The sequence below is a fragment of the Gopherus evgoodei genome, chromosome 4, assembly GCF_007399415.2.
Source record: "Gopherus evgoodei ecotype Sinaloan lineage chromosome 4, rGopEvg1_v1.p, whole genome shotgun sequence".
In the NCBI taxonomy this organism is placed as follows: Eukaryota; Metazoa; Chordata; order Testudines; family Testudinidae; genus Gopherus; species Gopherus evgoodei.
The window spans coordinates 151,214,271-151,239,480 of NC_044325.1; the positions used below are offsets into that span (position 1 = coordinate 151,214,271).

The window sequence follows — 25,210 nt, forward strand, 5'->3', positions numbered from 1 at the left end:
TGATAGTCTAAATCACCAGGGAGATGTGTCCCCTCCTCATGGCTCTCCCTGTGGAAACATGGCTATCGAATCAGCCCACAGTTTCCATGGGGTTAACAGGAAAAGCGTCATTCCTCTAGATGATCTTGGCCCATGTGGTTAGAGTCCAGGCCACAGGAGAACCCACCCCCCCAATGCATGCATTGCTGAGAGCCCCATACCCCGCCCCCAGCAACGTGTGCGTGCTCATGGCTCCGGAACACAGGCTCACCGGGATGTATGGGGAAGAGCTAATCAGGGTGAAATGGGTGGCCTGGGTAAGCCCTTCCAGGCAGCACGTTGTCCCCACTAGTGGTGGCTGGGCCACGGCTAGCAAGTAATGGGATGGCTACGGCCTTGCCTACTGGAACCGCATGGTTTAGTGTGTGGATCAAGAGGCCTCAGGTTCATTCCCTGCTCCCTGGATTGTGCTCTGCTCCTTGTACCACCAGAGCAACAGACAAGCTCAGGAGGGCCGGGGAAAGTCTCGTCACGTTTTGCTTGGCTTGCAAGTGACAGGGTGAGAGCAAAGGTGGCAGGCCGGGCTCGAGGGTGGCTGCCTGCCTCGCCTACCCCGGACGTAATGCTGCCCTCTTCTGAGCCATCCCACAGGGGGTCAGGGCTGTTTGCTTTATAAGCACAGGAGCCAAAAGAATCCGTCACTACACAAAGGCCCTTGCCCGTGGCTCTTCTCTGTCAGATGGGATTGCTCAGGCCCCGCGATGGAAAAGGTCATAAAAGGTTTGAGAGTAGCCACCCGCTTTTTAAATGAACGCTGTCAGCTTGATTTGATCCCCTGCCGTAACGACATTCAGCACTCTTTTTCTTCTCTGGAGGCCTGTTCTGCAACAGGGCTTGTCTAAGCTCTAGCCTTGCCAAAGGAGAACAGGTAAGCCCCTCGGTCGTTGTTTCTAATTTGTATTATAGTCTCGCTTAATGATCCCAACAGCTATCAGGGCCATGTTCTGCTGAGTGCCAGCCCCACAGCGAGGGATAGTCCCCGCCCCAAAGAGCTTACAGTCTCAACAGGGAGAGAGAAACTGAGGCACGGAGGGGAAGCAATTTGTCTAGGCTCACAGAGTTGGGACTAGAACCCAGGTGTTCTGATTCCCACCCCACAAGGCACAAGGCAGGACAGCTGGAGCGACAGACTCACTTCCCCTCTGGGGAAGCTGTAATAGATTTAGAGTGTCTGTGGCTCAGAGGGGGCGGCCTAGCACATAGGAAGCCTTGGGTCACCCGTCCCCCCGGGGGCAGATCATGAGCGGGAGCTAGGACAATCTCCACCCACTGATGATCGGTCGCATCACAGAGCTGCAGAAGTTTGGTCCCATATCACATTTCTCCTGCTAGCAGTTTCTGCAGTTTAAGGCCAGAAGGGACCATCAGATCATTCCACTCCGATATGGTACTGGCCACCTGCACCACCCAGCTACCCAACGCATTGAAGCATTTCAACCTTCAGGCATCTAACCTGTTGTGAGCCACCTGCAGAGACCAGGGGAGACCAAGGTGTGGCCCAGGCAATGGCGGGGGACTCATTAGGTGAGAGAGGGCCAGCCAATCCCAGCAGGTGAACCGTTCCCCATGCTGCAGAGGAAGGAAAAATACCCCCCTCAGGTCCCGGCTGATCTGACCTGACTCTGGTGATCAGTGTGACCCTGACCATTTGGAGCAAGACCCACCAGCCAGGCAGCGAGAAAGAGGAGTCTCTGCAGGTGCACTTGATGCCAGCGGAGAGCGAGTAGTCACAAAGCGCCCGGTGATGGCACAGAGCTTCCGTGGGTGCCCGCTCTGACAGCGGGTGGGCAGGGTGCGTGTGGCAATATGGATGGGGAGTGGACAGTGTCAAGGCACAAACCCTACAATACCAGGTCCCGCTGCACTAGGTTAGCTGCTAGCATGTCTAGGCTAAATGCTTGTGTTGTGAACACACTCCCACAGTGGACAGGTGTGGACACACCCGTGTACATAGTGTGCACAGCATGACCACACGCAAGGGTGCTACAAGGCACATGCTGTAAGGCCAGCAGCGTTCGTGGACACGACAAGAGCGGATAGCGTCACATATGCTAGGCTAGAAGGGGATGTTTGCACTGACAGCTGATAGCTGCCAAAAGAGAACGGCATGTGGCCTGACAGCAAGCATGCTACGCCAGACTAACGCTGATCCAAGCCATGCCCTTCAGCGGGGCCAGCCCTGACGGGTATTTAGAGGGAGGAATCCAGGGGAAATCCAGTGCCCCAGGGTGGGGTTGGGGCAGCTATCTTTTGGGTCAGATGAACAGCAAGGCCCTCACCACTTGTCGTTCAAAATCCCGTAGCACTCTCCTAAGGAGTAAACGTATGAACCTGACGGTCCTGGCCCAGTCCCAGCACTGGTAAATACCTGCTGCCAGCCTCCCTTTCCCTGGCAGTTTTCCCTGGATTCCTAGTTGCCTCCCAGATGGCCGTGGCTTCTTGTCTCACTGGGAGCTGCTAAGGTCAAATCTAGTCAGTTACAGAGTCTGAGCTGGAGTCAGGAGCTGGGCCTGGGGTTCCAATCACGTTTTTCCTGGGTCTTAAAAAAAGTGATTTTCCCTCCCCTGTTGCCACACAAGGCAGAGGGAAAACCAACGCCACAAAGCGCTGCCAGGTGGGCAGAGCAAACCAACTACCCAAGCCCTGCCTGCTTCCCGCTAATCTCTCGTGTGTTTTAGGAACATTTGCTGCCACCTGGAACAGTACCCGGGAAACATTCTCAGACAGACGTGTGGGGTTTAAGTGGATGGTATTGTATTAAACAGCTGCCATGTTCTGCTCCAGAGGTGGCTGCCTTTCACTGGGACAGGCAGGGAAAGGATCCCTTTCGTAGCTGTCTCCCCCATTCCTCCCCCATAGTTCAGAGAGAGAGGCGCGCCATGCTGGGCCTTCCAGGCCTGGGGAAGGATGCATGTCTTCTTATCATAGAATAATAGAATATCAGGGTTGGAAGGGACCTCAGGAGGTCATCTAGTCCAACCCCCTGCTCAAAGCAGGACCAATTCCCAACTAAATCATCCCCACCACAGATTTGTCAGGCCTGACCTTAAAAACCTCTAAGGATGGAGATTCCACCACCTCCCTAGGTAACCCATTCCAGTGCTTCACCACCCTCCCAGTGAAAAAGTTTTTCCTAATATCCAACCTAAACCTCCCCCACTGCAACTTGAGACCATTGCTCCTTGTTCTGTCATCTGGTACCACTGAGAACAGTCTAGATCCATCCTCTTTGGAACCCCCTTTCAGGTAGTTGAAAGCAGCTATCAAATCCCCCCTCACTCTTCTCTTCTGCAGACTAAACAATCCCAGTTCCCTCAGCCTCTCCTCAAGTCATGTGTTCTTGCCCTCACTCCTACTGAAGCGAGACAGAGGGGACTTTGTCTGGGGGTGGGAGGGCCAGAGTCCCTCACTGCTTACCCCAGCAACAACTTCACAGCAACTAGCTCCCCGACATCCCCCCATCGACAATGCTGGACATTGCTCCAAAAACGGTCAGCACTGAAAGAGTTATTAACACCCACTCTGGAGCCTACTGATGGCAATGAAGTAGCAACACGCCTGCGGGTGGCATCCCAGGCTGCCTGCAGCCTCAGGCACGTGTTGCTGCCTCACTGCACTGTCCACCCACGCTTTTGAGAAACCATTTTTGTATATAAGAGGGGTCAGCAGCCTTTCAGCAGTGCTGTGCTGAGTCTTCATTTATTCACTCTGATTTAAGGTTTTGCGTGCCAGTAACACATTGTAACATTTTTAGAAAGTGTCTTTCTAGAAGTCTATAATATAGAACTAAACTATTGTTGTATGTAACGTAAATAAGGTTTTTAAAATGCTTAAGAAGCTTCATTTAAAATTAAATTAAAATGCAGAGCCCTACCCCCCCCACCCCGGACCGGTGGCCAGGACCCGGGCAGTGTGAGTGCCACTGAAAATCAGCTCGTGTGCCGCCTTCGGCACCCATGCCATAGGTTGCCTACCCCTGGTATATAATATACAAAAACCTGTAGGAGAACACTTCCATCTCCCTGGACACACAATAGCAGATTTAAATGTAGCCATCCTGCAGCAAAAAAAACTTCAGGACTAGACTTCAAAGAGAAACTGCTGAACTTCAGTTCATCTGCAAATTTGACACCATCAGCTCAGGATTAAACAAAGACTTTGAATACCTAGCCAACTGCAAAAGCAGTTTCTCCTCCCTTGTTGTTCACACCTCAACTGCTAGAAGAGGGCCTCATCCTCCTGATTGAACTAACCTCGTTATCTCTAGCCTGCTTCTTGCCTGCATATTTATACCTGGCTCTGGAAATTTCCACTACATGCATCTGATGAAGTGAGTATTCAGCCATGAAAGCTCATGCTCCAATACATCTATTAGTCTATAGGGTGCCACAGGACTCATTGTCACTTTTTACAGATCCATACTAACACGGCTACCCCTCTGATACATATCTGAATAGGTTGCTGTGACTACAGACTGCACGTACATCGCCAGGCCAGGCCAAGCATGAAGCCCGAAAGAAGACAGAGGCCACTGGCCAGCAAAGAAAACAAAGAGCTGCACTAAAACATTCGGAGGGTCCTGCATTTCAAGGCCACAAGGGACCATAATGAGCATCTAAAGCAACCGCCTCCAGAACAGAGCCCCTCACCAGGGACTCTGGCCCAGAACTTCTGGCCAAGCCAGAGCAGAGCTTTTAGAAAGAGAATCCAGTCTGATGGACTCCACCCCATGCCTAGATTTGCTGGGCCAACAGTTAATTAGCGGCGCTGCTAAAAATTTGCCCCTTATTTCTAGCCTGAATTTTAAAAGTGTTAAGAACTTCAGTGCTCAGCATAAAAGTAGGTATCTGCAGAGATGAGCCCTGGAGGGAAGGTTTGGTTTGAGAGCTTTACGATAACAGCTGGGTAAAGAAGGTCTGGTCTATGCCACTAAAGGGTGTCGTAGAGATGCAATTTATACACCTCTACTCCTATATAACGCTGTCCTTGGGAGCCAAAAAATCTTACCGCATTATAGGTGAAACCGTGTTATGTTATATATATTATATATATATAACGGGTCACGTTATATCGGGGTAGAGGTGTACCAGCAAAAAGTGCATTTGCCAGTTTAGCTTATAGCAGTTCCCCATATGACATAAGCTATACTGACAGGAGTGTTCTGCACCAGGACTTTTGCCATTGTGGCTATGTCGGTCAGGGACCTGATGTTTTGGGAGAAATTTCAGCTAAAGCAGTTCAGTTGTTTCCAAGAATGAGATTCGGGGGAAATACGTTGTTTTGCTTAATTTCTTACAACCCTTTTGTTGAGAAGCCCCAGCACTCCCCTGCTTTGGAGAAGGGGCTTGAAATTTGGCAAAGGGGAAGCCAAGACATATGCCATCCTTGTGAAAATGCACCCCAAACTTGGTCAGCTTGGCGCCTCTTAAAAATCATGGCTTGTACAGGCTCAGCAGAGATGTTACGTGAACTATGGCCCTTTAAAATGTTAGGGAAATTAAATATAAGATTAAGGTGGCAAAATCAAGTACTTCGAAGTCAAGAAATTCAGCTTTGGCAACATAAATTCAGCTTCACAGCATGTCTATGGCTTGAGTTCAGAGCTGGGTGGTGGGACTGACCAACAGCCTGGAAAAATGCTCCTAGGAAGAGAGTTTGAAAAGGGTGGGATAGAGAAGAGACAGGTAAAAGGAGACATGATGAAAGGATATAAAACACTAGGTGGGATACTGAGAGCTTTTTTTCTCTGTCTCCTAACACAAGGGGGCATTCAATGACATTAAAAAATGAAAAAAGCAAAATTGGTAAAAGGAAAAACTTTTCCAATAGTGTGATTAGCCTGTGGAACTCACAGCCACATGAAGTTGTCTTTCTTACTATTAAGGACCAGGATGAAACCTATTGCTGGGGGCAGATTATCCCACAGCTGCTACTGCCAGGTTCTTACACTTTCCTCTGAAGCATCTGGTGCTGGCCACTGTCAGAGATATGGACAAGGGACTGGATGGGGCTAGGGTCTGATCCAAGCTGGCAATTCCTATGCTCCTATGTATGGGAGGGAGTGTGTCCTAGTGGAAAGAACTCTGGTTTGGGCCTCGGGACATCTGGATTCTATTCCCAGCTCAGCTGCTGAGTGACCTTAGGCTTCGCCTCTCTGTGCCTCAGTTTCCTATGTGTATAAATGGGGGTAAAGCGCTTGGAGATGTGCTGATGGGAAGCGCTGTGTAAGAGCCAGGGGTTGTAATGATGTTCTAGTCCTGTATTTGTTGTTAAGTGTTCCGGGTGGCATGCAGCTCCCATTCAAAGCGTTAATATCTTGGGTATGGTCAGGAGAAGCATCTTTAACCCTTGCCGGTCCTTGACTTCTGAGTACCAGATCTGGCAGAGGTCAGATTGCATTCGCGCTGGGAGGGGAGGGTCTTGGCCTGTAATATTTATACACCTTGTAATGCTGCAAAGTACCCTGAGGCATGTGCAGTGGGCTGCATAAATTGACAAATAAGAGGTGAATGGAACGGCAAACACTGGGTAGTGGGCTGCCATGTGGAGTCTTACGTGTACGAGGCTGCAGGGTCTACCGTGTGGCTCCCATCAAGGCAGTCAAGTTATCCCACCAGTGAAACAGTCGAGCAGCTTTCAACTGACGGGCATTTTTGCTGTCTCCGTAGAAACTGATTTTAATGTGATGTGAATCACACTCACATGCTGCTTCCCCCCGCAGGCCCCGCTCCCGCCAGCAGCTCTGTGCATGTGCCCACCTGGACGCTGCTTGCACAGAGCAGCCTGCAGGGCTGCAGCCTAAGTCAGTGCTACCGCTTCCGAGCTCCAAAGTGGTGCCGAGCCAAGTGCCAGGCGTGGTATTTCAGATTAGGGCATTCCCATAGGTGTGGATGGAACAGGCCGGAGATAAACCAGGGGCTCCATATAGCTCTGCCAGCCCCAGATAAAGGACGATGGAGGTTTTCAGCTGGATGGCTTGGAAATGGGGTTGGCTTTCGCTTGTTTTTCCTCCTTCTTAAAAACCGTTTCTTGCCCTCAGCAGTAGAGCTCTCCAGTGTCGAGAGCAGGGGGGCTGGAGCTGGGAATCTTCAAGTTCAAGGCCAAAGAGGGACAACAGTGACCATCTAGTCTGGCCTCCGAACACAGGCCAGAGACCTGCCACTGAATCAGTCCTACAGCGGAGCTTGTAGAAAACAAACCCTGTCTTGATTTTTAAAATTGTCCATGATGAAGAATCTACCACAATCCTTGGTAAATGCTTCCAATGGCTTATTACGCTCACTGTCAAAAATGCACCCCTTCCTTCCAGCGTGAATGTGTTTAGCTCTAACTTCCAGCCATGGGATCCTGTTAGACCAGGGGTGGGCAAACTTTTTGGTCCTAGGGCTACATCGGGTACAGAAATTGTATGGAGGGCTGGGTAGGGAAGACTGGGGGAGGCTACGCCTCCCCAAACAGCAAGGCAAGGCATGGCCCCCCAGAACCTCCACCCCCATCCAACCCTTCCTGCTCCCCACCCCTGACTGCCCCCTGGGATTCCCACATCCTATCCAAACCCCCCTGCTCTCTGCCCCCTGACCACTCCCCGGAGCCCCCTATCAACCTGTGGAACTCCTTGCCTGAGGAGGTTGTGAAGGCTAGGACTATAACAGTGTTTAAAAGAGAACTGGATAAATTCACAGAGGTTAAGTCCATAAATGGCTATTAGCCAGGATGGGTAACGAATGGTGTCCCTAGCCTCTGTTTGTCAGAGGATGGAGATGGATGGCAGGAGAGAGATCACTTGATCATTGCCTGTTAGGTTCACTCCCTCTGGGGCACTTAGCATTGGCCACTGTCGGTAGACAGGATACTGGGCTAGATGGACCTTTGGTCTTGACTCAGTATGGCTGCTCTTATGTTCTTATCCAACCCTCCCTGCTCTCCCTGCCCCACATTATCTGTGGGGTGGGGGAAAAGGGGGCTCAGTCCTTTCCCTGTATGTTTCCCCTGCTCGTTTGGCTGCTCTCCCTGGCAGTCAGGCAGGGCTCACTCCCTGTCTGGGCTTGGCTGCTGAGGACAAGGGCCAAGCACGCTGGGGGTGGAGGGGGGCCCTGGCTTGCTCTGCCCCTGTCCCCAGCAGCAGGGCCCAGGCCCCTTGACTGCCCTCCTGCAACCTCCCCTCTCCCCCTTTGGAACTCCCCCCACCCCGACAGCTCCGCCCTGGAGCACCAGGTCTGGCGGCGCCATAGCCGGGCCGCCCAACCGGAGCTGCAGCCACGCTGCCCAGGTGCTGGGGGAACTGTGACTGCAAGGGAGGCAGGGAGGGAGGGGAGCAGAAGGGGAGGGGGCAGGGGCTAGACTCAGCCCCGCTCACCAGGCTGCTGGGTAGTTGGGCTGGCTCCTCCGCAAGCCTGTCCTGACCCCGCTCCCTGGCAGGAGCTCGGGGCCAGAGGGAAGGGTCCTGTGGGCTGGATGTGGCCTGCGGGCCATAGTGTGCCCCCCTCTGTGTTAGACCTTTCTCTGCTAGACGGAAGAGCCCATTATTAAATACTGGTTCCCCATGTAGGGACGTATAGACTGTGACCAAGTCACCCCTTTAACTTGCTCTTGAGCACTTTAGGTCTATCACTATAAGGCAGGTTTTCTAGCCCTTTAATCATTCTCGTGGCTCTTCTCTGACCCCTCTCCAATTTATCAACATCCTTCTTGAGTTGTGGGCACCAGAACTGGACACAGGATTCCAGCCGTGGTCACACCAGCAGGGCCGGCTCCAGACCTCAGCACGCCAAGCACGTGCTTGGGGCGGCATGCCACGGGGGGCGCTCTGCCGGTCGCCAGGAGAGCAGCAGGCAGCTCCGGTGGACCTCCCGCAGGCGTGCCTGCGGAAGGTCCACCAAAGCCGCGGGACCAGCGGATCGCGGGACCAGCGCATCCTCTGCAGGCATGCCTGCGGGAGGTCCACCGGAGCCACCTGCCACCCTCCCGGCGACCAGCAGAGTGTCCCCCACAGCATGCCGCCTTGCTTGGGGTGACAAAATGTCTAGAGCCGCCCCGCACACCAGTGTCAAATACAGAGGTACAATAACCTCTCTGCTGCTACTCGAGATTCCCCGGTTTATACATCCCAGGATCGCATTAGCTGTTTTGGCCACAGAGTCACACACTGGGAGCTCATGATCAGCTGATTATCCACAACCCACAAGTCTTTTTCAGTCCCCGCTTGCCAGGGTAGAGCATCCCAGCCTGTAAGAATGACGTACATTCTTTGTTCCTAAGTGCACACATTTGCATTTAGCCATATTACAACACACTCTGTTTGCCTGAGCCCAGTTTACCCATCGCTGTGTATCAGTGACCTGTCCTCTTCATTATTTACCCCTCCCCATATTTTTGCCTCACCTGCAAACTTTGTCAGTGATCAGGTTCACTTCCAGGTCACTGATAAAACTACTACACAGCGAAGGGCCAGGAACTGATCTCAGCTAGTCCCCGTTAGAGACGCCCCTGTTCGATGAGAATTGCCCATTTACAATGACATGTGGAGGCCTCCCAGCTAGAGTTAGTACGTTTAATGTGGGCCATGGTCACTTTATATTGTTTGAATTTTTTAATTAAAATGTCCCGTGGAACCAGGTCGAAGACTCCCAGAAGTCTCAGCAAGGTCCAGCCAGCCACTTTTGTAGTTTTCAGGGCTCCCCAGATGGCAGTTATGTTGGCATGATACAGTCCCGGCTCCTGAAGGAAGCCGGTGATGCTCCCCTGGTTACTGAATGGGATGTGAATGGGGTGCTGGACAGCCTGCAGTTGCCCCCCTCCAAACCTGAGCCAAAGACCCTGGCATGGCCGCTGTCCACGAGCTGATTTTCAGTGGCACTCACACTGCCTGGGCCCTGGCTACCAGTCCAGGGGGCTCTGCATTTTAATTTAATTTTAAATGAAGCTTCTTAAATATTTTAAAAACCTGATTTACTTTACATACAACAATAGCTTAGTTATATATTATAGACTTATAGAAAGAGACCTTCTAAAACGTTAACATGTATGACCGGCATGCGAAACCTTAAATCAGAGTGAATAAATGAAGACTCGGCACACCACGTCTGTTGCCGATCCCTTCTAGCCCATGCATGGCACGGCCAGTGAGACGGGGCCATCCCTGACTCCCCTAGAAAAGGGCGTGGGGTTCTGTAACATTCCCCAGACAGCGCTCCAGAGACCAGCAGAAGGCACGTGGGTGCCGGGACACATGCCTTGCTGGTGTCAGTCAGTCATAGCTTCACTGGAGACAGGGGGAAGGGATCTTCAGCTGCTGCCTGTCGCCCCTCGCTCCATTGGAGTTCATTAGGCAGATCTCCAGCTGGTGCCAATTGGCCATAGCTCCCTTGCAGGCAATGACCCCAGCTGGTATAAATCAGTGCAGCTGCATTGGAGACAGTGGGCCCAGTTGATGGGAATTAGTGTTGCTTCATGGGTGTCTCTTGCTGATTTGCGCCGGGTGAGGACCTGGCAGGGAATGTCTGAGCCACAGGAGACGTTGGATTGGGAGGCATTTACGTTTCACAGCTAAGGCTCGGAGCTCGGTGTGGGTGCAACTCTGAGGTGTGCTCCTTGCCCTGGCCTGGCAGTTGGCTGTGTACGCTAGCCTATCTGTGCCAGGGGCGCGCAGTGAGCAGCACGGGCTGCCTGTGTCTGATTCCTCGGGACGGCTGAGAGCTTTGGCAGCTCTGATGGGGAGGCGAAGAGCAGCAGCTCTCCCTGTGCTTTGCTTCTCCAGCCAAGGCTAAATGCTAGGCCCCCGATCACTGCAGATTGGCAGGAAGTGTTGGTGCGACCGGACATAGGGCCCTCCTGGGTCATTGAGTCCCGTCTCAGCTGCTGCCCTAAAATCCTGTAAATAAACCGCTCCAGCCCCATCTTCAGGGTCTTTCCCCCACTGCTCCTCTTGGGAAGCTGTTCTTGGACCTCCCTCCTCTGATGGGTGGAAATCTTCTCCTCATTCCCAGCCCCAGATCACTGCAGGCCAGTCTAGCGCCATTTCTACTTGTTCCAACTTTGTCCGCTAACTTTAATAGCTCCTCACCCTCCCTGGTGTCCCCCAGCAATTGGGGCCCTTCCTCCTGCACTCGCCAGGCGAAACAAGCCCAGTTCTTCCAGTCTCCGCCCCTATCGTCGGCCCTCCATTCCGCTGATCGCCCAACTAGCTCCTCTCTGCACCTCTTCCCATTGGAATTCATCGGCCTCACCCGTGGGAGACCAGAACTGGATTCAGTATTGCAGACGTGCTCTCACCCGGGCCTGGGACTTGTAGGGGAGAAGAGGGGTGGGACGGTTCTGTGCTATGGGGGAGTCTAAACTATATGATCACGCTGGTCCTTTCTGCCCATAAGAGCTATGAAGTGGTGCTCCCCCTCTGCCTTCCCCACTAGAAAATACTTGCTGGCGAATGCTGGAAAACAGGGCTGTGCTGAGTGGAAATGAAAATGCCAGGCTCCCGTTCCCCTGCGGTTCCTCTGTCTGCTGGGAGGCTCAACCTTCTTTGACATCAGCTGTTTCTCCGAGTGGTGAGAACTGCCTGATTCTCTCCCCCCTGGAATGTCTTTTCTTCCTAGCAAGAATAACTTTAATCTTCCTAAATCTCCCGGGTGGGGCTTGCTGAGCCCATGAGCGCTGGCGCTGCTAGAGACACCCGACCCTTTCGGAATTGACAATGGCTTCCAGACAGTTATAGATAGTAACCGTTCAGACCTAAATCTTTCAAATGACCCACATGGGCATGCGGTGCCTCCCCCCGCCCGGGACAGCTGGGGCTGATATCACCCATGTCAAGCTATTTGGAGCCGTGCTACTTTTAGAGGGGAATTTCTATGCCTGGCACGCTGGGAAGCCCTCTTCCTAATTCCAGGCGGAGGAGGAGGCCTGCTGGGGAGCTTGTTTCGTGTGTTCAGAATAGCAGCGGGTGGGCTCCAGCTGTTCAGGGTGATACCGCCGCTTGCGCTATTCGGTGCGCTGGGCGATAATGCTATCAAGCCACACCTCGGGAGCTCTGTGCCAGGCCGCCTCCAGCGCCACACCCGCAAATGGTTCTTTCGCTCTCCGCTTCAGCTTTCAGCAGCCTGCCAGCCTCTAAAAGGGAACCGGAGGAGTGCCTGGGTTCCCGTCCGGAGTCTTCCATTGCACTGAGAAGGCTCGTCCACAGCCAGTGCCATCTGCGATCGCCCTGTCTCCCTCCTAGCTGCCCTCCAGTAGGTTCACGGGAAAAGCAGGCAAGTCTACGCTTTTAACTTGGTGCAAGGTCTCCCCCAACCCCCCCGTTTAGTGATCCACAACAATCAGTTTGTACATGCTGCATTGCACTCCCGCCATCAAGTTTCATGTTGCCTCCCCTCTGTCAGAATGAGCACTAAGCAGACGTCCCATGGTGCATTGCTCAAGTGCTGGGCTGTCTGCATTCGGGGACTGTTCGTGCTGTGCACTGTGGGATGCATTCCTACCAGAAAGCCATGGAATTATGGAGACTCAGGATCAGCCTCTACAATTCCCATGGTTCCTCTGGTTTGAGCCCGTCATCTGGGCCAAGTGAGTGGCAAGGAGATATTTTGTTTGTGGGCACAAAACACCTCGGGTTGACCCATGACAAACTGAAGTGTGGACAAGCTTTTAGGATCCCTTTCTAGTGGTTGGAGGGACGGTATTGGGACTGCAGATCAGTGAGCTAGAGGCAGTGGCGTATTATCGCCTAGGCCAACAAGGCCTAGGCCTAGGCCTAGGGCGGCAAATCTGCAGGGGCGGCAAATTTGCTCATGCCCCCTCCCCAACTCTGCCCCTTCCCCAAATCCCCGGCCCACTTCCTCTCCCAGGCATGCCGCGCTTCCCTCCTTCCTCCCAGGCTTGCCACGCGAAAGCGCTGGGAGGGAGGAAGAAATGAGTAGCGGTGGGCTTGGAGGAGGCAGAGCAGAGGTGAGCTGGGGCCCGCAGGAGTGGGGAGTAACCTGTGGGGGAAGGGAACCGCTCCCTACCCCAGCTCACCATCACTCCACCTCCGCCATTCCCCGAGTGCTGGGGGGGAGGCGGCAATTTTTTGTGGGCCTGGGGTGGCAAATTTGTTAATCCACCACTGGCTAGAGGGGGTTGCTTGCTTTCATGAAGCATGCCCCACAGGCGTTCTGGGTAAGAGGGCCTGCTCATCCTACTCTCCCCCCGTGCCTTGCATGGAATTGGAGTGAGATTGCGGCCCCACGTCGCGCTCTGGGGTCAGCTGTGCGCTGTCTCAGCCTTCCATCCCACGGCAGCCGGCAGCCAGGCCGGCATGGGAGAGGCAAACACCTCCTGGAAAGGAGGTGAGATGGCTGCTCCCAGGAAGGGGGAATTTGCCCAGTGAGCCAGGTGAGTGTACTTCCTTCCCAGAAGAAATCCCATCACAGAGAAGCATCCATTAAAACTTTGCTGCAGGTCTACTGGGACCCAGCCATGCCTACAGCAATGCAGGCCTGGACCCATGGGGGAGCCCAGCAGATTGGTGTTAAGGAAATGGAGTGTCCCACAGTGCAGTCAGGGAGAGAGTGTGTTCTCATGGGCAGGCCTGTGGCCTGAGAGTCTGGGGACCTGGGTATGGCTCCTGGCTGTGCCACCAACCTGCTGTGTGACTTGAATGTTTCCTTTCCCTGTGTACTGAGACTGCAAACTCTTCAGGGCAGAGACTGTCTCTTGCTGTGTCTGGGCAGCGCCTGGCACCACGGGACCCTGATCTCAGCTGGGGCAGGGCCTGTCTCTTGCTGGGTGTCTGTGCAGCGCCTGGCACCATGGGAACCTGATCTCGGCTGGGACAGGGCCTGTCTCTCGCTGTGTCTGTGCAGCGCCCGGCATAACGGGGCCCTGATCTGCCGTGGGGCCCTTAGGTGCTATTGTAATGCTAATAATTGATAACAGCATTGTGTATGGTGCGTGTTACACAACCTCAATGTCTATTCTAAAGCAGCACTCAAGCTGCGCTGCTATCAACGGCTTCACATGGGGCAGGCGGGTGGGGCCAGGGAAGTGGTCCAGCATAGAAAACAGATCTACAGGCAATGGCGGTTTGACCTGGTAACCAGCAATAGGCTGAACCTCAGGAGAGTTGGAAAGCCACTGAAATCCAGGCCTGCTTAGGCAATCCTCGTCCGTCCCCATCGCCTGAGATCCTTCCGCTCCCTTTCAGCCCGGCTCTTCCCTTAGCTCTGCAAACCTGCTGTTAGCCCCGCTTTATGGGGATAACCACTGGGCAAGTAGCTGGAGTCAGTTAGCACAGGGATGCAGGCCGCCCTGCAGCTGGGTGCTGTGAGCAGGGGAACCTGGCGGCGATTCCCCCAGGGCGTTGGGCTGCTGGGGTTGCTCCTCCAGGGAACTGGCAGCAGGTCGGGACCACAGATGCCCCCAAGGCACAAAGCCATTGTACCGAGGTGCCCATGAAAAGCCAGCCCCAGCCTGTACTGAAACCCGAGCGGCTGGGTACCCCCCATCAGCCCTGCTTCTTTCCCATGTGTGCATCCTGCAGCAAGCCGCCGGTGTCTCCTGCCGCAGCACTTGGGCGGCTCTGGCCAGGGTTGGGAGCGCAGAGTTGGGACAGCTCAGGCAGGATCTCCTCTTTGGAGGGGAAGCAAAACATCAGCTTGGATGTGCCTTACCCCGGAGAACAGCACAGGGGATCCCGGGCAAACGGGCAGGGCGGAGCCTGTTAGCAGCTATGAAATGGGCATTGCTCACAGGGGACCCTGAAGTCTGGGGTACTGGATCCATCCATAGTGGGAACCGGGGTGCCTGGCGGCTTCCTGTCTGGGAGCCACCTCTCCCCCCAGGCTGATATATTCATCCTTTCCCGTAAACACCAGAGACGGCGGCTCGGATGTGCCCCCGGTGGCTTGGCCACGCTCCCAACGAGCCAGCGCCAGATGAGCTCTTTCAAAGCTGCATGAGACACCAAATCCTCCTTAGCAGATTAAACATGGATTCTTCACAGGCACTCCCCATTCAAACCCCTCTAGCTGAGCTCTCTCCTGGCACAGCTCCACCAGCCTTAATGGAAAGAGCTTGACCAACCAACTCCATCAATCTGTCCACTCTCTGCCTGAAGGGGCCATGAGAGATGCATGCCAGGGGCTTTTCTTAGGCAGGGTGCCCTGGAAAGAGACTGCTGCTTGGATAGCAGCTCTCCTGTTCTGTCACCTCACCCGTCTCCGTATGCGGGGTGCAGAGTGCGGAGCCAGGCAGCTCCCCCGTTCTGTGCCCTCACTTGTCCCCGTATGTGGGGTGCAGGGAGTGGAGCCGGGTAGCTCCCCCATTCCATGCCCTCATCCATCTCCGTATGTGGGGTGCAGGGAGCAGAGCCGGGCAGCTCTCCAGTTCTGTGCCCTCCTCTGTCCCCGTACGTGGGGCACAGGGAACGGAGCCAGGCAGGACTTTTTCGACAGTGTTTTTTTCATTGGAAAATGCTGATTTGTGGAAGCCAGAACTTTGCATGGGAACAGAGCAGTTGTGATCATATTTGGACAGGGAAGGTTTCTCAGGGGCAGAGTAGCGTTTCTCATCCTACCCCCACATAGCCCAGTGGTTAGGAAACTCTTCAGGGACATGGAAGACCCTGCATCAACTCTTACCTAGCACTTGTCTTCACTTGCTCGCAAAGCACTTTACCAAATATCATTATCTCCCCTGGGTAGATGGGGAAGCTGAGGCAGAGGGAGGTAGGGAAGTGACTTGCGCAGGCTCACCCAGAAGGGCAGTGGCAGAGATTGGACTAGACCTCAGGCCTCCTGCCTCCTAGCCCGGAGCTCTTGCTGGGCTGCCAGGCCCAGTGTGGGGCTATGGATACAGTAGCCCTTGCTTTCTAAAGTTAGGCTGCTTGTTTTTGCAGTTTCTGGCTCAGAGTTTCGTTGGCAGTGAGAACTGGGCCGTCTTCCAGTGTTCATCAAAATCTAGCCTGGCCAGACGTGGCAGTCGGTTGGACACGTTTGAAATCTCCACCCAAATGGTGCGATTTCTGCTTCCAGTTCCACTGGCACCGTGGTGTGTTTTGGAGAGTCAAGGTGTGTGCTGCCACCTGGCTGTCCTGCCCTACGCGTGACCATCTGACACCGGCAGGGAGGTGTCCTTGTGCTTGATGGTTCGTTTTTAGGTGCAGCTTCCACAGTAAATGGGATTGGTCTTTACTCCCTGCCTTTGAAGTATTGCTGCACGCTGTTAAACAGTGGACGTGTTTTACCCCACAGGAGGCTGCATTTCCATGGAAAGCAAAGTGCAGCCCTGGGGGGTGGGACACCCTGCCTCTTGCCCGCTATGGGATGACCCCTCTCCCTGGCCTCTTCCCCCTTTGGGTTTCCTGCAAGAGAAAGAAATTAGTCCTCGTCTTTGCAAACAAAACACTTTTGGCCAGGGCAGGCTTGTTAGGGAAGGTAACAAGTGATTGAGTGACTTTTTGGTGTAGGACAACTGCCCCCTCCGCAGGTATCTAGCCAGGCTTCAGGGAGGGCGCAGGACTGAAACCATCACACTAGCAGATGTTTCCTGTAACTCTCTCTCTGTTTTATGGGGACTTTCCAAGGAAGCTGCCAACCTGGTCGAGAATCTTCCATCAAAATGTTTTTTCCAAGAAAAATGCACTTTCCGCAAAAATTTTATGGCTTTTTACCAATTTTTTTTTCAGAATTCTATCAAATTTTACCAATTAAAAAAAAAATTCCCACTGGGGATAAAAGAAATCTAAAGAAAATATTTCAGCTTGGGTCAATTTGTCATTAATCTATGTCTCCCTGAGCTCCTGTGGGGCCTCATGGGAGTTGTAGTTCGGGTGTGTGGCAAATTGCCGGTACTGTTATGCTGGGTCTCGCGCTTTCTCTTCTTTGGGGAAGGTTCAGGGTGCCATTGCTTGCCTCTGAACCGGTATTTTAATTACCCCACTAGTGTCCTTGAGGAGGGGAGTGGAGAGGGAGGGACCTGGGCCCACCCTCTTCTCCAGGTCCCAACCCAGGGGCCCTGAGGTTTGTGGTGAACCAACTGAACTAGCAGTTCCTTCCCCTGGGCTGCTTCCTTCTCCTGCCCTTCAGCTTGGGAAGGGGCTTCTTGCCCTCCTTCTACACAAGCCAGGTGCCCCTTACCTAGGAGTTTTTTTGGATTTCTCAGCCCACCACAGCACTCCTCCAAACTTTCCTTTTGTCTCTCTTCAATACTGTTCTCTGCTCCAACTCCTTCAAACTGCTCCAACCAGACCTTCCTGCTCCAACTCCCACACTGTCTGACTGAAGCAGGGGGTTTTATCACATGATTGACTGCTGGTGCTCTAATTGGCTTCAGCTGCTCTAATTAATCTATAGCAAACCTTCCTCCCCTTGCAGGGAATAAGGCTCCCTGCTAACATTCTCCTGCTGCCCTCTGGCCATGCTGTATCACAGGTGCCTCATGCTGTCGTTCTCTTCTATGGGCCTGGCTGGACTACAACTCCCATGAGGCACTGCTTCAGCTCAGTGGGCAACGATTCCCACAGAACCAAGCCGAAATATGCTGATCAGAAGTGCAGATCCGACACATTTCATACCTAACTTTTTTTGGAACTTTCCATTGTTTTGATATGTCAATTTTTCCTCCTGACTGAGGATAAAACAATATTGGAATTTCCCTGAGGCCAGGCTTTCTGGGCAGCTGGAATAACGCAGTGATGTACAAATGTCAGTGGTGTTTCGAAGCTGGCACGGTGTTTCCCGCTGCTCCTTTCAGCTGTGCTGGTAGGGAGATGTAGGCCCTGATTCAAGAGAGTATTTAAACACAGGCTTAAAATCAAACCTATGTTTGTCCTATTAAAATTAGTGGAATTTAAGCATTTACCTGAAGTGAAGCAACTGGGTCACCAACCTGAAGCTTTTAAAAATCACAAATCAAGCCCAGAATAGCTTGAGATGGGTTTAAAAAATCTGGATATTTTAATCAAGTAAGTCTTTAGGTCACATTTTCCTGCTTTTCTCTGCAACCAGGAGAGCTAGAAATAGACTTTAAAAAAAGTTAAAAGGTGAAATTCTTGCCTTATCACAGGACTCCTGAAGTTGTGGTCTAAATATATGGCAAGGATTGGCAACCCCGAGCATGTGTTCAAGCACTTTTCTGAATCAGGGCCTTAGTGTCTGGATAATAGTCCTAACACTCACTTCTCCAGCTGGCCAGGCGCTGCTCCGTCACTTTCACTCAGTTCAGTGACAGGTGTTTGGCATGACAAGTGATACAAGCATAGCGCTGTAGGCACAAACATACAGGGCTTCTTGTGAGTTACGTCACCACCTACTGGGCACAGTGGTTCGAGTGCTTTCAGCTCGGCCGGGCTGTCCGACTGCTGCAATATTTCATAACGTGCCGGAGCTTGGGGCAGAAATTGGTGCCAATGGCCATGACGATGTGTGGCTACCCTGAATGAGCCAGTTGTGTGGGACGCGGCTTGTCAGTTTCCCCTGAGCATCTCGGGGAGATGCTGACGCTCCCATGTGCTTTCCTGCAGGGCCTCTTTCCCCGTAACCGAAGCCAGAGCAGCTGTGGCAGGCCCGGAATATGACCTCCACCCCTGACTACGATCACTTGGAGATTCAGCAGCAGTACAGCCAGATCAACGCACGCTGGGAAGCCTCGGACGATGATGGACAACGACAACAGCTCGGCACAGCTCTTTGAGAGATCTCGCATCAAAGCTCTGGCAGGTACCGCTCTTAACTCCTCAGCGCACTTGGTAGCGTCGTCCCCCCTTGGGGGCGCAGCACCTCCCAGATGGAGCCCTTCTGGTCCTCTTCTTTACTGAACCTTCGGAGACTTTGAGCAGCCCCGTTGACTTAAAAACAGCACGTGCTTTGCTGGCGAGAGGATGCTTTGCTGAGTCGGGGCCCCAATAACACAGCAGACGGGGCCTGGGCGGGGTGCAGTAGAACAGACAACCTGAGCCCAGCACAGGGGACAGTCACGGTTTCCCTTGGGTAGAAGAACTCTGGAGCACATGCCATCACTGGGGTTGGACGGTCAGTCACTGACTGTTTGAACTAAACTCTGCCCTAGGGGTGCTGGAAACTTACTGGGGTGGCATGTAGTCACCTGTAAAGCTCCAAGAATCTGCCTGGGTCTCTGGGGCTGAGGAGTAGTGCAGACATAGGTGCCAACTCCGTGAGTGCTGAAAAAAAAAAAGTGGGTGCTTGGCACCCACCAGCCAGATCTGTTCAGCAGCCCTGCCGATCAGCTGTTTGGTGGATGGCGGGAGGCTCTTGGAGGGAAGGGGGTGGAGTGGGGTGGACAGAGATGGAGTGAGGACGGGGCCTCAGGAGAAGGGATTGAGGGGGCAGGGCCTCAGGGCAGAGCAGGGGTGGAACACTCACCGGGAAAAATACAAGCCAGTGCCTGTGGACTCAGACCCGTGGCCGGATAGACACAGAACTGTTTCGGATCCAGGTCGGGGCTGGCTGGTAGGGACTGGGGCTGAGCACCGGTCAAGATTCTTCTGTCCTTTCTGGGCCTTTATATCTTCCAGATGAAGACTCGGCCCAGCCCTCCCCTTCCCTCTTCTCCCCTGTGGGCACAGCGCCACCATCTAGGTCCCCCTCCCAATATTTCCCCCACCCCTCAGCCATTCTTTGCCTCTTCCTCCTAGCTGCCTCTGCCCTCCAGCCATTTAACCCCTCCCTGCCCAGTGCCCACCTCGCAAGCCTGGCAGGGAATGGGAATCGGTGGTAAAGCTAGTGAGAAACGACGAGGTTTTTGTTCCTTTTTTCCCTCTCTGCTGAAAATTTCAACCTTTCATCAGAAACCCCTAAACTCTGGGCCCAAATCATTTTGGTTTTGGTGCTTCTGTTCTCTGGACAAACCCTGGCCGTTTTCTGCAGGGAGCTGACGCTTTTCAGAAAACGTTCAGTCAAAGCTCCCAGGTGGCTGTTGAAAACCAGCCTCAATGGAAAAACGCTGCCTGCCCTTTGCTGTGACCTTCGGCTTTCCCTGGGCTCCTTGGCAGAGCTGTCCAGGGCTCCTGCACCGGGCGAACAATGCGGTGCCTTGCAGGGGGCCTCGCTGATAACAAACCTAGCCTTTATCCAGCATGTCTCATCAGTAGATCTCAAAGCACCTGACAAAGGAGGTTGGGATCATTATCTCTGTTTCTCAAGTGGGGAAATTGAGGCACATAGCAGGCAAGGGACTTGCCCAAGGTCACCCAGCAGGCCAGCAACAGAGCCAGGAATGGCGCTCACTGTACGTTTATAAACAGAGTCTCAGAAAAGCATTTCTCCCCTCCCTCAGCTAGTAGGAGCCTGGGTCAGGCATCTGTTTCCTGGAATCCCTTTGCAGCTGCTATTGCTGTCTCAGGGAGAGATGCAGAGCTTCCCAAATCTAAGGCCTCAGCTCTGAGCAGGGAATTGTCCACTCTTCCGGGCTCGGAGGAGGGAGGAGAGACATCAGGCAGCCAGCCATACTGCTCTGCTCCTGCACTGCCCAGCCCTGGAGTTGTTTAGAGCAGCTAAGGGGGTGCTCTAAGCTACGCCCCTCGCAGGATGCCTGTAGGCGGCTCTGTGCCTGTGGAGAACTGATTTGGCAGAGCGCCCGTCTGCCATCTGGTCACCATACAGCAGCCCCCTGCCAGGCCCGCGCAAGTGGCACACAGCCTGTGGAGGGAAGTATCCATTACATGGCAGTGAGCCAAGCTGTCTCTGGAGAGCGATTAGCTAAGGTCCGTCAGGAGCCGCCTGGAACCTGCATCCAACTGCAATTCACATGTGGGAAATGATCAGTGTGCTGGTTTCCTGGCCCAGTCTGGAGGGAGCCTGAAGCCGATGGTGGCTGATGAGAACCACTTCCGCGATGCTTTTCCCAGCTCAGGGCTCCCCCTGCCCCCGCCTTCATACCCGTTCATGATGGAAATTCTTTCAACTGATGAAGTATTATTGGTTTAATTTTGTTCTTCCAATGTACCAGGCTCCCGTCTGCTGCTGTGGCTCAGGAGAAGCAGCCTGTCACTGGGCAGCCCCCTCTAGCGTGCCCTGCCTCAGTTTCCCCGGGTGCTTAGGGGAAAGCGCCATATCACAGACATGATAATGAAACTGGACCCCTGGAGGGGAGTGTTCTAGTTAGGCCTCACACACACTGGCCTTCCAGGGACCAACCCCAGTTCACTGTCTCTTTCCTTGAGTCAGGAGCCCCAAGTTGCAGTCCAGGTCCCACCGTTTCTTTACTGCCTGCAGCTGTTGGCTCAGCCCAGCTGCAGCTGTTCAGCCCAGCACTCCCAGCTGGAGCAGTACTCATTCCCACAGGAGCTCCTTGTGTGCCACCCCCAAGGCAAGAGGGGTGGGGTCAGACTAACTGCACAGGGCTGGCTGCCCCTAGGCCTCCTGGCCCGTGAAGGAACCGGCCACCTTGGCACATCATCTGCATGTAGCGTTTTCCCAGGGAACTCTGTATAACTCTGTTTCCCTCAGCAGAGATGCCCTCTGTGCGAGAGGCGTTGGTCACCGCGGCCCAGGGCCTTGCCGCGCTTTCGTTTTAACGTGTGGGGCCAAGTGGAGGAGCAAAAAAACCCCTCCCTGAACAGCATTTTCTTACCGGGGAAGGATGGAGTGAGCCTGCCAGCAACGCTGGCTGCTCGCGTGTCTTTCAGTTTGTTGGTGCAGCCGCCAGCAGAGCAGGAGCTTGTTCTCCTGAACTGCCTCAGGCCCTGCACTAATCGAAACAGAAATGGAAGGAAAAGCAGGCGGCCTCGCTGTGCTGCTATTACTCACTTCCCAGTCCTGGCGGTGTGCTGCAGCCCGTTGCTGTCACTAAGGAGCAATGAGACTGTTGAAGGTGGAAAGAGCGCTGCCATCTGCAAAGGCGAAATGCACTGCCCCACTGCAGCCAGAAAGTGCTCCCTATGATTGGCACACCCTAGAGCTGTGTGCAAACACAGCAGGGTGCATGGAGAGGAAGGGGGATAGAGACACAGGCACATGCTCGCCGTGAGGTTCTGGCTGGCTAAGATGCAGCCTCAATGGAACGTCAGAGAAACCATATCCAGTGCAGGAAGGAGCCATGCCCTGCACCAGGTGCTGGGTCCACCAGGGGCGAGAAATTCTTAGTGGTTATTATTACTAATAATAACTTGTATTGCATTGCCACCCACCGGCCACAGGCAGCATTGCAGCCCCATTGCATTGGGCATGCTACAAACACTGGGGCTGATGGGAATTTTTCCACTGAGAAATACTTTTTTCATGGAAATTTGTTTTGGACTAAAGTTTTCTTTTTTTTCCTTTCCTTTTTTTTTTTTTTTTTTTTTTTTGCAAAAAGCACTGCTTTCTAAGGAGAGTGTTCATTTTTCATCAAAAAACTGAATACTGAAAACCTGATATAGTTTAATGCAGAAATGGTGCAATGGTGCTTTGTAGGATTTGTAGTTCGGGTACCTCATGGTCCCATTCTCTTCTGTGGTCTGGGCTCCCAGCTGGACTATATCTCCCATGATGCACCATGGCCAGAGACTCCCATGATGCACCACCTTCATTCTCCAAGAGGGGGAGATCAGGGTGCATCTTGGGAGATGTAGTCTGAGCAGGTAGCCTGGCCCACAGGGTACCTGAACAACTGCTCCCAGGAAGCAGCATGCTGCATTCACAAAATTGGAATGTTTCGGTTTTCAGACAGCATTTTTCGGTATTTGAATTTCTACAAAAAAATCAAAAATTTCCTTGCTAAGTTTAAGGGGTGACTTGATCACTGCCTGTAAGTAACTAAATGAGGAACAGAAATGTGGTAATAGGCTCTTCAATTTACCAAACAAAGGCCTAACATGATCCAGTGCCTGGAAGTTGAAACTAGACAAATTCAATCTGGAAATAAGGTGTAAATGTTTAACAGGGAGGGTAATTTACTGAAACAATTTATCCAGGATTGTGGTAGATTCTCCATTACTGGCAATTTTTAAATCAAGACTAGATGTTTTGCTAAAAGCGCTGCTCTAGGGATTATTTGGGAGCAGGTCTCTGGCCTATGTTAGCCAGGAGGGCCAATGAGATGATCACAATGGTCCCTTCTGGCCTTGGAATGTAGGAATCTATGAAGTGTGGTGTATCATGGCTCCAGTTCAGGGAAGCATTGAAGCACAAGCTCCACACATAAGTTTTGAGCACGTTCTTCAAGCTAAGCGCATGCCTATGTGCTCTTCTGAATGAGAATTCATGCCTGACCCAGGGCCCAGGTCCGCGGGACTTGGGGCAGTTGTTTCTTGGCTCCCTGTTCCGGGGTGCTGGTGCGGGACTCTGCAGCAGGGCGGTGGGCCTTTCTCCCGTTGCAGATGAGCGGGAAACTGTGCAGAAGAAAACCTTCGCCAAGTGGGTGAACTCACACCTTGCTCTCAAGACCTGCCGCATTTCTGATCTCTACATGGACCTCCAAGATGGGCGGATGCTGATCAAGCTCCTGGAAGTGCTTTCAGGAGAGTCCCTGGTGAGTTCCGTTCCTCCTTCTCCTCCGCTTGGCTGTGTGACGCAGGCCGCACGTATTGTGCTGAGCCTTTCCTCTGTTGTCGAAAGAGGCAGTGTTGAAAGGTGGCCACCTCAGAGGGCAGAGCAGAGCCGGTCGGGAAACATTTTGCTTTGCTGCGGAGAACTTCCACGTCTCAGTGGAAAACCACAGGCAGAAATATTTGGCTTCGGAAACACTGCCGCAGTGCCATGTGGGAGTTGTAGTCCGGGTGCCTCATGCTACCGTTCTCTTCTATGGTGCAACTTCATCCCCCAGGGGCACTTTTGTCTCCCCTGTGCAACTTCATCCCCTAGGGTGCACCTTTGTCTCCCCATGGGAGTCCCTCTCTGTGGGAATCTAGCCCTGGGTGGAAGTGACCAGCAGCTCCATCTGTCAATGGTGGATGTTCCATGGCCTCTGGGAGACGGGGGGAAGGGTCTCCACCTGGGGATCCATGGACAAATGCCTGCCCCACAAAAGCCATTCTCCAGTTGGCTCCTTGCGAGCAGCCTGCGCTAGCGGCCAAGGACTGACTAGCAGGAGTGAAAGTGGGTCTGTGTGTGTGAATGTGCCCGGCCGCTAGCTCTGGGCTCACTCACATGTAGACGCCTCTTGCTACCACCACAAGGTACCAGACATTAAAATGAAGGACCCCGGAAAACATTCTCTCCTGGGCCGTGCGTTCCTCTCTGCGAAGAGCTGGTTGCCCAGCCCTGGCCTGGCTGCAGCTTCCAGCTCCGGGCTTGCTGCTTTAAACTCGCTGGGCTGGAGTCCCTGCTGCAGCTGCGGAGGAAGGTGGCGGAGTGGCCCCTTGCACAGCCCCACAAGTGGCTCTGTTCTAGTTTGGGCCCGAAGGCTGCTTGAGCTGATTCCAGCCGCCAGTATTCAGCCCCGGTGGGAATAGCCAGAGGGCACAGGAGCCTGGGCATAGGCCCCTCCCATACATCACCATCTGGGGGGGAGGGAGGTGATCTGATTGAGGTGGGTGCTCTGCCCCATCCAGGATCCTCCCTCAGGGCTAGGGCGGGGGCTGCTTTGCAGCAGCAGTGTGGCTGGCCGCATCTTCTCAGCTCAGGATCGGGCTCACTGTCCATAGGCAGAAGCTCCTATAGATCTGGGCCGAATCCCTTTGTTCAAAGTCTGAAACACATGGCGGGACGAGGAGGGCTCCAGACTGCAGGGAAGGGGGTGACCGAGGCCAGCAGCAATGTATGGGTGCAAGACATTCTCCCAGCCGCCTGGGGAGGGTGAGTTCTGACGGGAACAGGGCAGGGAAGGCTGCACCAGCCTGCTTCCTCTGCCCACCCAGGTTAGTCTGTAGGCTCTGGCATCTGCGTGCTCCAGCCAGCTGGAGGGCACTGTTGCACCAGGCCTGGTGGCTGCGTGTGCCCTGGGTGACTGGCTCATCATCTGTCATCCCCCAGCCCAAGCCCACCAAGGGCCGGATGCGCATCCACTGCCTGGAGAACGTGGACAAGGCGCTGCAGTTCCTCAAGGAGAAACATGTGCACCTGGAGAACATGGGCTCCCACGACATTGTGGACGGCAACCACCGACTGGTGCTGGGCCTCATCTGGACCATCATCCTCCGCTTCCAGGTAGGCCTGGCTCTGAGGCCAGCTGGGGAGTGGGGCCATGGGCATGTCCCCGGCTATAGCCTCTGGTGGCCAGGCTGTGCTGCGTGCAGGGAGCCGGGGGCACAGAATGAGGGGCG

The 25,210-nt window shown here is 53.6% G+C and overlaps 1 protein-coding gene across 1 annotated transcript in view; it reads left to right on the forward strand.

Moving 5' to 3' along the window:
* The window catches only part of SPTB (spectrin beta, erythrocytic), a 128,334-nt gene that overhangs the window by 15,421 nt on the left and 87,703 nt on the right, over positions 1 to 25,210 (forward strand). The window contains 6 exon segments of the mRNA XM_030561938.1: positions 11,448 to 11,582; positions 12,124 to 12,284; positions 18,533 to 18,668; positions 18,670 to 18,728; positions 23,327 to 23,478; positions 24,921 to 25,094. Coding sequence (XP_030417798.1) covers positions 18,583 to 18,668; positions 18,670 to 18,728; positions 23,327 to 23,478; positions 24,921 to 25,094 — 471 coding nt within the window. The 5' untranslated portion in view covers positions 11,448 to 11,582; positions 12,124 to 12,284; positions 18,533 to 18,582.